Source organism: Trematomus bernacchii, unplaced genomic scaffold (genome assembly GCF_902827165.1).
Source record: "Trematomus bernacchii unplaced genomic scaffold, fTreBer1.1, whole genome shotgun sequence".
Lineage (NCBI taxonomy): Eukaryota > Metazoa > Chordata > Actinopteri > Perciformes > Nototheniidae > Trematomus > Trematomus bernacchii.
In genome coordinates, this window is record NW_022987447.1 from 1,493,423 (window position 1) to 1,507,825 (window position 14,403).

At 38.7% G+C, this 14,403-nt stretch overlaps 2 protein-coding genes across 3 annotated transcripts; both read left to right on the forward strand.

Annotated features, from left to right (window-relative positions):
* Nucleotides 1–2,232: 2,232 nt before the first annotated feature.
* si:ch211-148l7.4 (uncharacterized protein LOC563603 homolog) lies at nt 2,233–6,252 on the forward strand. Of its 2 annotated transcripts, none has more exons than XM_034142828.1 (2): nt 2,233–2,408; nt 3,308–6,252. In XM_034142828.1, exon 2 carries the CDS (start codon nt 3,329–3,331, stop codon nt 4,910–4,912), a length of 1,584 nt encoding a protein of 527 aa, XP_033998719.1. In that variant the 5' UTR covers nt 2,233–2,408; nt 3,308–3,328; the 3' UTR covers nt 4,913–6,252. The 2 variants fall into 2 exon arrangements, with proteins under 2 accessions (XP_033998719.1, XP_033998710.1); XM_034142819.1 differs by having other exon boundaries at nt 3,311–6,252.
* A 472-nt stretch (nt 6,253–6,724) lies between these two features.
* snrpg (small nuclear ribonucleoprotein polypeptide G) lies at nt 6,725–9,927 on the forward strand. Its single transcript, XM_034142455.1, has 4 exons — nt 6,725–6,880; nt 7,088–7,110; nt 7,671–7,795; nt 9,683–9,927. The coding sequence occupies exons 1-4, from the start codon at nt 6,849–6,851 to the stop codon at nt 9,731–9,733; spliced, it is 231 nt and encodes a 76-aa protein (XP_033998346.1). The 5' UTR covers nt 6,725–6,848; the 3' UTR covers nt 9,734–9,927.
* Nucleotides 9,928–14,403: the final 4,476 nt, after the last annotated feature.

Here is a 14,403-nt window from a genome sequence, read left to right on the forward strand (position 1 = left end):
TATGGAAAGAATGATAACAGAAAGGCTGACATACTATGTTGAAAAAAAATTGAATGAATGACTCCTTATCAGAGTGGGTTTAGAAGAGGGCGGAGTACTTTAGATCCACTGCTGTGCCTGGAATCTGAAGTTAGGAAAGCCCAAGCGAATAAGGAGTGTGTTGTAGCTGTATTCTTTGATGTGGAAAAAGCTTACGATATGATGTGGAACGAAGGATTATTCATACAACTGGACATTATGGGTCTGGGAGGTAACGTTTATAATTGGATTATGGATTTTTTGTTTGGCCGTGCCATCAGAGTCCGAGTTGGCAATTCATATTCTCGAAGGCATGAAGTTGAAAATGGAACCCCGCAGGGGAGTGTAATTAGTCCTCTTTTGTTTTCTATCATGATCAATGATATATATACACAAGTAGGATCTGATATTGGTAAGTCACTTTTTGCAGATGACGGAGCTATTTGGAAAAGGGGCAGAAATGTAAATTATATTGTAGGTAAGATTCAGGAAGCCATTACGGAGATTGAAAGCTGGTCTCTGACATGGGGGTTTAGATTGTCGGTGGAAAAAACTGAAACTTTCTTTGTTACGAGGAAAAGGATAGGTGAGGAGGTTAGGTTAAAACTTTATGGACAAGAACTAAAGAAAGTGATGACATTTAAGTTTCTGGGAATATGGTTGGACGAGAGAGTCACATGGAGTACACACATTGATAAAGTAGTAGATACATGTAAAAAGGTTTTAAATGTTATGAGGTGCTTGGCAGGCACTAAGTGGGGGGCTGATAAAGCTGCTTTGAGGAACGTATACACAGCCTTAATTAGATCAGTCATAGAATACGGACTAATAGTGTATGGTTCAGCTGCATACTCTTCTCTTCAAAAAATAGATAGAGTCCAGGCACAAGCACTAAGGATATGCTGTGGGGCAGTCAGATCTACACCAGTGTCGGCACTTCAGGTAGAGGTCGGAGAAATACCAAGTTTTTTTAGGAGAAAACTGTTAATTGTTCATTACTGGGCAAATCTACAGGGCCATAAAGATACTCACCCTACTAAACAAACTGTACAAACAAGTTGGGAAAGTAACAAAATTAAAAAAGAAAGTTTTTGTGTTTGTGTTTTGGAATTATGTAAGGAATTCAAAGTTAAAGAATGGAATATTAGTCCGACGGTGTTGCTACCTCAACCTATAGTAGATTTATCCTTATTGAAACGGTTACATTCAATGAAAAACAAAATCAATGTGCAGGCTTATGTGAATACTGTTCTACATGAACAATATGGGCAGTTTATACAAATATTTACTGATGGATCCAAAAATCCAGAAAATGGTCAAACTAGTTGTGCATTTTATGTTCCAGAATTAAAGGTCAAAGTGGGAAAGCGAACGAGTGATCACATCGCAGTATACTCAGTAGAGATGATGGCTATCTCACTAGCACTTCAGTGGGTAGAGGAAATACAGCCAATGCGAGTGGTCATTTGCTCTGACTCCAGCGCAGCTCTGGAGAGTATAAACAACTTCTCTTCAGAATGTCGTCAGGATATTTTACATGACATTTTACACATCATGTTTAGGTTAGTTCATTTGGGAATTGTTGTTCAATTTGTGTGGGTTCCAGCGCATGTGGGTATTAGAGGGAATGAGGTAGTGGATCAACTGGCAAAATGTGGTTTGAAAGCAAACCAGATTGGTATAATGGTACCCATCAGTAGAGCAGAAGTCAAATCTGTTACAACAATTGTTATCAAGCAACAATGGCAATCATTATGGGACAGTAACACTAAAGGAAGACATTTATACCAGATACAAAGGGAAGTAGGAACGGAAAGCACTTGGGGGAGTAGAAGAGAACAGAGCATTAACAGCAGGATAAAATTGGGTCACTCTGGATTAAACTCAACAATGCATCTGATTGGAAAACATCCAAATGGCAATTGTTATGGTTGCCAACAACCAGAGACAATACATCATGTATTTTTTAGTTGCCCGGAATATAACAGACAAAGACTCATTCTGAAAACTGCACTGGAACAACATAACATCAAGGACATGGATTTCAAGTCAATATACGAAAGTAAATCAAGAAATTAAGTTAACAAGTTCCTCAAAAACAAGGACAAGGATTTGATATGAACATTTAATAAATCAACAGTAGGTGGCGATAGGAACAGTAGGAAGCGATTCGCCATTAAAGAAAAGAAGAAGAAGAAGTGGGCAGGTGGCGCGTGGGCCGGAAGTGACGCTGACGGCTCAGAGTTGTAATGCTGCCCCAACTTCGGTTTCACTTCTGCAGCCATGTCGGTGTTATTTTCGGTAACGAAAGCATATGTTACCGCGACAAAACGTCTGAATCCAGCCCGTTGTGAAGATACCCTTCGAGTTGCACCTGTCTGAGGGCCAAGGTAAGATATTTTAAGTACCATAAGCTGCATTTCTAACACGTTTGTGCAATTAGCAAAGGGCTAACGTTAGCAAACACGAAGCTAGGCTGGAGTTGAGCTGCACCGATAGTACATTCCTGCAACGTTAACATTGAATTCTCACTATGGTTTATGGCCGTTAGCTATTAGGCTATTATTCAACTCGTGTTCTTTATTGCTGCATAATGAAACCTAGCTAAACATTGTTGATAATATAAGCAAGGAAAAGGAACAAGCTAGTAGCTTCCCCTTTCCTACAAAACTTCACACACGTTAGCTGTCTCACTTCACTGTCAGGCAAGAGCAGCTTCAATTTCTTTCTTTTTAATGCTGCATGCTTTAGCCTTTTCTTAGGGTTCTGATTTCTGAGGTTCTGACGACTTAAACTGCTTCTCACAATTGTAATATATAGATATATATATATATATATATATATATCTATATATAATCCAAAGTTAGTATATTTCTGTTTCATAATGAAATTGTGCCGAGTATTCTAATTGATTCAGTATTCCTTTCGTTGTGTATTATTAAAATACTCTAGTGATACACGTCTTTCTACTGTGAGTTTGTATATATTTGCTGTTGTGGTTCATTTGTATTATATTTTTATCTTATTACGTATTTTTAGATATTTTTAACTCGTGTATATTGCTTGACAAAATCATTTCCCAATTTGGGATGAATAAGACAAGATAAGATGGACCTTTATTAATCCCCGTGGGGAAATTCAGCAGTTTAAGCAGCAACAGAGTGAGAGTGAAAAGCAGGACAGTACAGATACACACAAGGATAATACAATTCAAGATAAAATCAAATACAAAAAGTATATAAGTTAGTGTAAGAAAGTAATAAGGTATCTACTTCTATCTCCCCTAAAGCAGAAAGGAGCTTGGTGGAGGATGGATGGGGTCAGCTGGAGCACCACCCGGGCACCGGAGTCGTTCAGCCGCTCGGGGGCGACAGCAGACACTCTCTCCAGGCTTGCCAGCTTTATTGCACGGGCTGACACAAAACAGCACACGCAAAACAAGAGGCCGCCACCATCCCAACTGTCCTCTTATGTCTGTCCAGAATGTGGTGAGGGCTTCCTTTATGGGACAGAACTGTTGCATCACCAGGAACTAAAACATGCATTACCCAAGCCTCACCGGTGTCCGTCCTGTGGGCAGGAGTTCTCCCTAAAGTCGTCCTTGCAGCTACATAAGTGCAATCATGATGCTTCCCCATGTGAGGTTTGTCATGGAGAGTCACAGCTGTGTGCTCCGTGCCCTACATGTAGGACCCTCAGCTCAGATCCTGGCAGGCCGCAGGACAACTCGCCTCACCGCCAGACTCACATGCTGGATGGTAGCCCTTACGCATGTGCCCCATGTGGGAGGGGCTTTAATCAGAAGCAGGCTCTGCTGCACCATCAGCAAGCTGGTTGTAGTGAACCACCTTCCCCTTCAGACGTAGTTGATGCAAGTCGCCTTCCAGAGGATTCCCCACCAGTTTCTGAGGAAGACTCTGCTTGCTCTGACTCTTCAGACACCCATTGGCCTGTCAGCAGAGTGGTTAATGGTTGTCAATTCTGTTCGAAAATGTTCCACACAGAGGCTGGACTGCAACGCCATAAACAGACTAACCATGCAGAGAAGCTGCTGAAGCCTCCTCGGGGACAAAAGACCAAAGCTGCTGGTGGAGAAGTGAGGAAAGGAAGGAATAACAAGGTGAATGGAGATTTAATTAAAAGGCCAAAATCCAGTAGGAAACTTCTGAACTGTCGCTCTTGTGACATGGTTTTCACTAGCACTTCTAAGCTGTACGTGCACAGAAAAGAGAAACACAGCAGGGAGAAAATTATTTTGAGTGAACCCAAGCCGGTCATTAGAAAGCGCAGGAGAGGAGGAGCGTATCCATGTCAGGTCTGTGGAAAAGTCTTCGTCCATCATTTGTCACTTAGGGCACATTACAAACAGCACACAGCCTCAAGCATCCCCACAAGCCAGCCTGTAGAATGTACCATCAAAGAATTATCAGATAATGGATCAAATAAAGTAAAAAGCATCACAACGGAACTCAAGATTGTTAAAGCTGGTCGAGGGAGGCCCAGGAAAATGCCCAGGACAGAGGAAAAGGTTACTAATCCAGGGAGTTGCTCAGAAGTGCCTAAAGCCGAGGAGGAGGAGGAGGAGGAGGAGGAACTGGAGAGCGAATTTCCATGCCCCTCCTGTGCAGAGGTTTTCTCTCTGCAGTCGCAGCTGAAGGAGCACGTGGAGCTGCACCAGTCCGCCCTAAAGAGGAGGCAGTGCAGTGTCTGCACACATGAGATGGATACGTGCAAATGGCCGGGCTCAAAGCGGCAGAGGCTGTACCACTGTGTGCCGTGTCAGCAGGGCTTCTCTGCACTGGACTCTTTCCTAGAACACTGTCAGGAGCACCTGCGCGTCAGGGTGGAAGAGGACAGCATCACTGAGGGCTGCACACATCACAGCAAAGCCTGACATCCACTGTGAATGTTAGCAGAGATCCACTTTTTGCCTTGAAGGGTTCGAGAGAGAGTGATGAAATCTTGTTGAATTTCTTGTTGATTCACCTGTTCATTGATTAAGCATTCATAACATCTTGTTTTATACCCACGCTGTTGGTTTAACGTCATCCATACCAACATATCAACGCTTCAAGAGAATGCATTGTTAAAGGACCATACAATACTGCATGTTTCTTGGCCTTTCACTCACATATACTAATGATTGCTACATCAAATGTTTCATTTACAGTACAGTATGTAAATCAATTTGAAGAAGATGATAATTCAGTTTGGTAATTTACCTTTTCCCAGCATAAAATTTAAAAATGGATCACTAGTTTGCTTAAGTGATTATGGGACCTTCAAAAATCTCAGATTTTAATCTGCATTAGCAATATCATTTGTGAAACCAATCGCAACATAAGTAAAAGTTGGCATTGCTAAAAAGATTTGTCATTAAAACATCGAGCACAAATATGAATAATTTTAGCTTTAAAATGTAATGAACACACTCTAAACCAACAGGTCTACTGTAATGAATAACCTGTCTAGCAAGTGGTCATACTGAAAGATTGGGGGAAAACATGCAAAAACACCTGTATGCTCCTTTAATATAGTTTGTGCGTTTGAGTTTGCTATCTCCACTCTATTTTACTGTTCCTGCTGCCAGTGTTTTTGTAAGCTCAGGACATTGCCAATGCACTGCCACAGATATTTAGTTTGCTAGAGACTATTTTTTACACCAAACATCTAGAGTGCTTTAGCCAAGTAAGATATATCTGAGGTCAGGTATGTCAGCTATGTCTTTACGTTGTTTTTCTTTATTAGATTTGGCAATAATTAGTCACCAATTGGTGGGGACTCTGGTGTGTCACTGGCTGTATTGAAGCACTAGATATAAATATAGTGCTGTGAAATCCTTAAGTACGAGATCTTGTTTTGAGGTTCCAACATGTGTAAGTTATTGTCTTTATCTACAGAATAAACTACAGTTGAATAGCTGCCATGGGAAGCCTTTCATCACAGCCTTTCTTTTTAGCTGCAATGTACTTGGGTGATATTATCTATGCAAACATATGAATGGATGGCAGCCCTTCAGTGTGTGATGCTTGAGAAGTGCGCTTTGACGAATGAACAAGGATCAACATCAGTTGTTTTTGTTATTTTCTAAGAGGTTTCGGCTACTGTTTTCAAAGTAATACTGTGAAAATGTAGAGAAAGATTTAATAGGTTTTAAAGCTTCTACGTTTCACGGTGTTTAGTAAATGAGGTTATGGCTCTTAATAGACAACAATTAAAACTATTCTCATTAAATATTTTGTCTGTGTTCTTTATACTAATGTTGTGTATACAATCACATTTTTCTAACAAATGTTCTTAGTGCTCATTAAATGTTTGAGCTCTTTATTTTAAATTGTATGCATATATGTATGTCATATGTTAGTTGCTACACTAACAATGTTAAAAACTACACTCAGTCTAGAGCAGACACAAAGCTGAATGACTGACTGACAAGTGGGGATCACCTGGATCATTCAGAATGAGAATACCTTTATTAGTCCCACAGAGGGGACATTTACATTCAACATTACATTAAACCGTGTTTATTAAATAAAATGTATTTAAGTTATGTTGCAAGAAGATTTTACATTTAGGTGATGCCTTAATTTGCAACGTTATTCAAGCTTATCTTGTGCTTTACCTGACTTTCGTTCCGACTGTTTTGTTCAGAAAATATATGAAATGAACTAGCAGGACTGTCTCCTCCCGGCCTTACGGCGGCGCTCTTAGCATTTAGTAGCGACAGGAACTTCCGGTCGCTCAGCGCACGTTTTCCTTCCGCTGTATTGTGAACGACTGAACGACGAACATTCAAACAACTGAGTCGGTTTTTAGAAAATACAGACAACATGAGCAAAGCACACCCCCCAGAGTTGAAGAAGTAAGTATTCGGGTTTGTTTAAATGAATATATAACGTATACTGTAATTTGCCGACGTTTTATTCTCGAAAATGATACCCGTGAAGTTACCCTGCTACGTTGTTTGCCAAGGAAGCTAGCTAACATTAGCTAGCCGGTCCGAATGCTAGCTTAGTAGTTATCGTCTAAAAGCCTCACTAACATAACTCTAATGTTTTTCTTTCTACAGATTCATGGACAAGAAGCTTTCCTGTGAGTATACTCAAAAGCCGATATTTAAGCCTACTTAAATTGTTCAAATGACAGCCTTTAACCCATGGAAAGCACTCGTTTAAAAAGTACAATAGGCCAAGAAAAAATATTAAATCATTAAAGTTGTAGTGTTTAAATAAAAATGGGTATTTTTAATGTAATGCATTTGCAACATAAAGTTTAAAAGTATACTTTCTAGAATGTCTAGTTTACAAATTATTTAGTTTGCCGGTTTTGTTCCTGTTGAACAAAACTAAAATAATTTTAACCGACTGATAATGCAAAGAGCACACAGACATACATCCTTCTGAGCAACAGTTTAAAAAGAATAGAAGCAATCAACAGTCGATGGTTAAATACACTCAAAGCTTATCAAAATGTGTGCATATGTAGTAAAAAAACAACTGGCAACCTATAGCATCTTAAAGCTTCCCAATTAAAAGCGAAAGGTTAGTGTTGTGTATTGGAACTGGATCAGGGAATATCAGCAGAACATCCTGTGAGAGCAAGGTCCCCCTTAAAATCATGCAATATTTATCAGATTTATTTTTGTCCTTCAGTGAAGTTGAATGGAGGCAGACATGTGCAGGGCATCCTGCGCGGGTTCGACCCCTTCATGAACCTGGTGGTGGACGACTCTCTGGAGATGGGCCCAGGTGGACAACAGAACAACATCGGCATGGTGGTCAGTATCTCAGCTTGGTGTTCTTTGTTTTTCTGATCGTCAACAAATCCTATGTAAGAACTAAGCTGTATTCAAAACCAATCCTTTCTACTACTTAGTGCAATATACTACATTTTATTTTGGTGGTATAAATGCTGTGTTTATTTATAAGTACGGTGGCCTCTTATGGCGCATTTCCACTGCAGGGCCTCGCACGGCGTAGTACGGTATAGTTAGGCCTTGGTAGGCCAGGCTCATTTCATGCTGCGTTTCCATTACAGTTTAGTAGCTGGGGCAGTAACTATAGTAACGCAGTGTAGGCGGAGCCGTGACGTCATCTTCAATGCGAACCACAAAACCAAACATCAGCCGTTAGCTGTTAGCACTCAGAGCTCACAGCTCCTCATATCTGTTCAGAAACTAGACAAAAGTTAAACAAGTACAAACCACAGACTGCCTGTGTCATGGTGAATACAGTCGCTGCTTTATTATGTCTGTATAGGCCGTTGTTGTGAGTGTGGACGGTCGGAGCATATTCTGCGTTAGCTTAGCCGATCTCCATTTAGACAACACTCATTTTAAAAGGTTTTTCGCCTGCCGTCTGTCTGCAGACTTGTCAAAGCATTAATTCATGATTTTTACTAACCGGTATCAGTATGTTGTTACTTCGGCATCATTTTGAAACGTGTATTACAATTAAATCACGGTAAAATATGTTCATTGTGTTGTAGTTGTAGCCACTCACGTCAATAGTTTAGCATATTCAGCCCGGTTGTTGGCCCGGAAAGAACCACAATTTTGGAGGGCCAGAAAAACTGTGAAACGGTACCTGTTAGCCGGAACTACCCCTAGTGGAAACGCAACAAAAAACGGGCCTCATATCATTCATAGCCTGAATTATATAACATTTTATACCTAAAAACATGGCGAAAATTGATATTTTAGGGCTGTTGACAGTATTTTCTGATTTATGGAGTGATAAAAAGAGATATCCAAAATCCCTTGTGTAAAAACTTTAGATTCTAATATGATTACAAAATGAAATAAGAATTTTGAACCTGGCTTTATCCAATGTTTAGATTTGTGTTCCTGAAATATATTCAAATATGCGCATATTTAATGAGATTATGGCTCATTTGCATATTTAAACATGCTATTTCAGAAAACTTGTAATACAAAAAACAATTGTCTTAATGCAACGAATTAACTGGAGAAATTTCTAGCTGATATCTTTAAGTAAAAAAATTACCCTATTCACCTGTAGTGTCTCGCCTTAACACGGAAAAACATCCAACTTTTCTGACATGTCCACTGAAATCTGCGTTACGGCACTTTCACCTGACCATAGCAAGGTCCAATAATATCAATTTATACAAAAACGGAGGTATTAATTTAAATTCAATTGATATATAATTTCTAATGCTGACATAAACATATTTTCTCAAATATGAATATGTGCTTAAGCAGCTCTTGCAAAGAGTCATACAAGTACATTGTATGCCCTCTTTAGATTAAAGTATTTTAGTAAAGAAGTAATGAATACAGGAGTTATTTAATCCTTCTGGCAAGGCAGAAAAAACACAAGTGTACTAGCATAATGTCTACACAGGGTGTAGCACGTTATTCACAGAACCTTCACGATGTGTTCAGGGACAGTAATGAGTATCAGCAGAGAAGTCAGCTGTACATTTGCAACGAACAGAGCCTCGCACATAATCTCTGTAGTTATGCAAGTAAAACTGAAGAAACTAGACTACACAGTCAAAAATATACTAAACAGTTGTGCACATGTAGCATTGGTGAAATGCAATTGCATTCTGGTTAATTGTAGAGGTTATGACAGTGACACATGGAGAAAGTCTGACTTTAATAAACAGTGTTAACTTTGCGTTCTTTCATGTTTCACAGGTCATCAGGGGAAACAGCATCATCATGTTGGAGGCCCTGGAGCGAGTATGAGAGGAGAAGAGAATGATCCACACCTTTTTTACATTCTGTTATACTTTTTTGTTTTGAAAGAGGCAATGCGTTTGTGTGTCTTTGAACTGTAACATGTGTCATCTGATTTCCATTGATGAGGATGTTATGTTTTGACATATTTTGAATTGCGTGTGAGATATTGATCTTGTGAATAAACCAGTTTTTCTTTGTAAGTTGTCTGTTTAGTTTACTAATGACAGAGTATTAACACCAAGTCACAGATGACTGCCTGAAGCCACTGTCAAATGTTCTTTATTCATGGCACTGTAGATTATGTTTCTGTTCATGAGAATTAGGTCAACAATTGCATTGGTTGAATGTCTGGCAATTAAAAATCACATACAGGTAAAATCCCATGAAGCCCCCTCCAGCAAAGTTGTTTAACTTTAAAAGTCAGAGCCAGCTCCAGAACAGCTGATAGCACTTTTGCACAAGATCCTTCATAATGCTTGTTTCCAGTGCAATGATTAACGGTCTGTCTGAGGTGGTTTGTCTGAGGTGGGCTCCTCCTCTCAACAGAAACTCCTCCAGGTGTCCTCTCAGTTGACATTGAGCAGTAGCTGCAGGACAGCCACACTGCTTTCTCAATACATTCTGTGCCTGGATATTAAATACCAAATATATAATAGTCCTTTTTTAAAACCTGAATCAAATGTGTATATATAGATATGTTAACAGTTGGCAGTTATGGAAATGGACACATAATAATTCCATATAGGCTAAGTGTGTTCCCATAATCCTGCTTTTGTGAATAAATACAAGCTAGAAATAAGCACACGCTCTATCAAAAACAATGTCTTATTGTATTTGGCTAAACCATGGATAAGAGACACAACTACATGTCAATAACTTCTGAAGGAAACAACAAAAAGACGGGTTGAGTGTGCTTTGATCAACAGATATGGGGAAAAAAATATCGCATGCACCTGTGACGCACTGAGTAAATATGGAATGCCGTTTAAGCCAAAATTAAATAAATACATATATAAATATGCCTATGAAATAAATAAATAAGGTTATGAAATACATTCTGAAATAAATAAACAAGGCAATAAATGTACAATTAAATACACATTTATTTATTTCATAGAGACTTTTATTTCATAATGCCACATTTATTTATTTCATGGGACTTTTATTTCATAATGCCACATTTATTTATTTCAGAGGACTTGTATTTCATAATGCCACATTACATTTCCATTTCTTATATAGAGAGGCGAAGTCCCTCCCTTTCCGGTGGAGCTCCATGGGACCTTATTTCGGAAAAAGTATATATTTAAGTCAATGAAGAGAGAAAGATTATCTTTCGATCCCATTTGAATTGTGCCACGAATTACACATATGATGTTTGTCAATTTAAAAGATAATTTTGCAAGTCAAAAAAATAAAAATATGTCGTAAAACTGTGAAGTAACACTTTTTTTGTGAGAAACCGCTCAATGAACTACATCTCCCGTCTCGCACCACACACCAAGACGGCCGTCACGTTGGCACATTTCACTTCTTTCTTTCAGAATGAGGCGAAAAGTATTAAAAGGTGAAAATCACTACGGCTGGATGAAATGTTATTAGATATCTGTCATTGTGAATAGGTTGCTAATTTATACCCCTGTAATTATGTTGTGATGTCCTTTTTGTTTTCTGTTGTTTTTATGTGTAACCAATGTACCGCAGGTCTCCCTTGAAAAAGAGATCGTTGATCTCAATGGGATTTTTCACCTGGTTAAATAAAGGCTACAAACAAACAAACTCCAAGTCTGGGCATGTTGAGAGCTGTACATACACACAAGGGGAGTTAGTCGGTTCCGTAAGAGCCAGCATGCGGGACCGGGATTCTGAGATTTGTAGTCTTTCTAGTTGCGTATTTTTCATAGTCTTATATTTCAACAGTTTTAAGACAAACTGTGAGTTTTTTTACATGGAAATGATTTTTAAAGATCGACAAACATCATATGTGTAATTCATGGCACAATTCAAACGGGATCGAAAGATAATCTTTCTCTCCCCATTGACTTCAATGCATAATTTTTCCGAAATAAGGTCCCATGGGGCGGAAGTAGAAGGGCGGGACTTCGCCTCTCTATTCAAATGAACGGGGCGTGGTTAGCTCACAGATCCAGACCAAAGCAACAGCACCACAACACTGACTCAATAACCGCTTTCACACCAAGTACTTCGCCGTACTTAGTGCCGGTGTTGTGCCGCAGGTTGAAGGCTTGCCGTAGATTGAAGCCCTGTTCGCGGGGACGTGCAAAGGTGACGTCATCGCCTGTATTGAGCGTTTGTCTAGTTTAATACGCTTTTTTCTCTCTTTTGAATGATATATTCCCCATCAGATTAAACAGCAAACGGCTGAATAAATAATGTGCATAATATTGCGAGGTGACTCGTTTTAAGGACACAATCTTCGTATTGGAACAAACTTCAGTTTTTAAGTGTAGTCCCACTCTGTTATGTTCCTTCTTCCTACAGAACAGACAAGGATAAGATGTCATTTGTCAGTATAGTCCTATTTCTTAAAACCTTCTCTGTTGTTTAAGTGTCTGATACTTGATAACCACGAATAGTAAGCAATGATATAACAGTAATGATATAACATATATGATAATGTCAGACAATGTGTTATTTTCAATCAAGCCTAAAAGATCATTTGTTCAAACTAGCTTCACTCGCTACATAAGCAACATAAGGGGTGTAGAGGCTAAGCCAATGCTTTAAGCCTCTGAGGATCCGCTATGTTGGAGTAATTGACGCACACAAAGTTTGCTGCTGAATAAAAGTCAGAAACAAAGTTTCCAGTTCGATACAGTCCATGTATTGCCTTTTCACTCGTTTCCATTTAACTTTAACTGGTTATTAGTCTTCTTCTTCTCCATCCAGCTCGGCATGGATCTTTTCAAGTCTCTCCTTGAGGCGTCTGCAGTTTTTGAGATTGTGCAGAAAAGCCTCCGAAGCGCCTTGGATCCTCCATTCAGCCGTGTAAATGTTTTTATCATTAAGACTCTGGTCAATCACAGTAATGAAGTCGGCAAGCCAAAGTCTTTTCATTAACTCGTAATTGTTTCTGAAGAAATATTCTGGCATGTCATACAGACACTCGTGTTGCCTCTGGCCGGGGTGACTGACTCGGCATCCATTGCAGATTTCTTCTCTGTACCGATGCAGCACCCTTCTCCAGAATATCAACCAACTCCGCTTTCACTGTGTCCAAAAACAGAGACGTCTTGGCCCAAGGAGTAACATCAGCAGCAGTAGTACTGCAAGATTTGGGTGTCCAAAATGGTGGTGATGATGATAGTCCAGGAGTTTGTTCCTGGCTGCAACTCGTGGGGGGAGACTTGGTTTTTCTCAGATCCATGGCTAGTTTTCAACGGTCGTCTTAGTGGGGTCCTTCGTTTTAGATGATTTGCTGAGTGGGGGTGAACTTAATGCGTTGAGTGGGGGGAGTCATCTGTAGAATTGAGAGTTTTTAGAAAGTTCTTTAAGCTTTGTAGCTTTTTCATCTATCATTTCCAACCAAGCAGCAAGAGGTCAAATTTAAGAATAAGTAATAGTTTGTCACGATTTTACGGAAAAAGTCAAAGTATAGTTTGTCAGAAAAAAATGTATGGAAAAGTCATTGTATGTTGAAAAAAAAGAAAAAAAAAGAAACTCAATTCATTACAAATTAATGAATATTTTACCAAGTTATAAAGTTTTGCACCCATTAAGTGTAACTATAAGTATCTTTGTAGGAGAAAAAACAAAAATCATTTAAGTTATTTCCAGAAAACTGGATTTAAGAGTCACAGTCTTAAAGAAAATCTGTTCAGAAAAAGTACTTAACTTTCTACCAGTTGTAAAGTTGTCATACATAAAACTGTATCCAAAAAGTAAGTGAAAGACAACGGGAGAAAAAAGCTAAATCTGCCTAGTGTCAGTAAAAAAAAGTGTTAAAATCACCAACTTGCCTTTTAGAGTCACAGTCTTTAAGAAAATACATTTGTTACAAATTAATTGACATTCTACCAGTTGTCAAATGTTCCTACATAAAAGTGTATCAAAAAAAGTATCTTGGTAGCTGAAAATAACTAAAATATCAGAGAAAACCTACATTGTTTAACTGAACAAGTGTTTTAAAAAATAAAAACGGGGTATTAAAGAAACCCCATTCCTTACAAAGGACTTCATATTATACCCTTTGTTAAGTGTTGCATACATCAAAGTGTATCTAAAAGTATCTTGGTAGCAGAAAATAACTAAAATATGTAAGGTTATCAGAAAAAAAAAAAAAAAACCTACATTGTTTAACTGGACAAGTGTTTTGAAAAACGGCCATTAAAAGAAACCGAATTCCTTACAAAGTACTTCATATTCTACCAGTTGTTAAGTGTTGCATACATCAAAGTGTATCTAAAAGTATCTTAGTAACACAAGAAAAGAGAAAAAAGCCAAAATCTGCCTAGTGTCAGTAAATAAGTGTTAAAATCACAAAACTTGCCTTTTAGAGAAACAGTCTTTAAGAAAAAATCTAATCAGACAATGTACTTCATTTTCTAGTTTTAAGGTTTTGCATACCTCAAAGTGTGTCTAAAAGTATCTTGGCAAGGAAAAAAAGCCTAAATCTGCCTAGTGTCAGTAAAAAAGTGTTAAAATCACAAAACTTG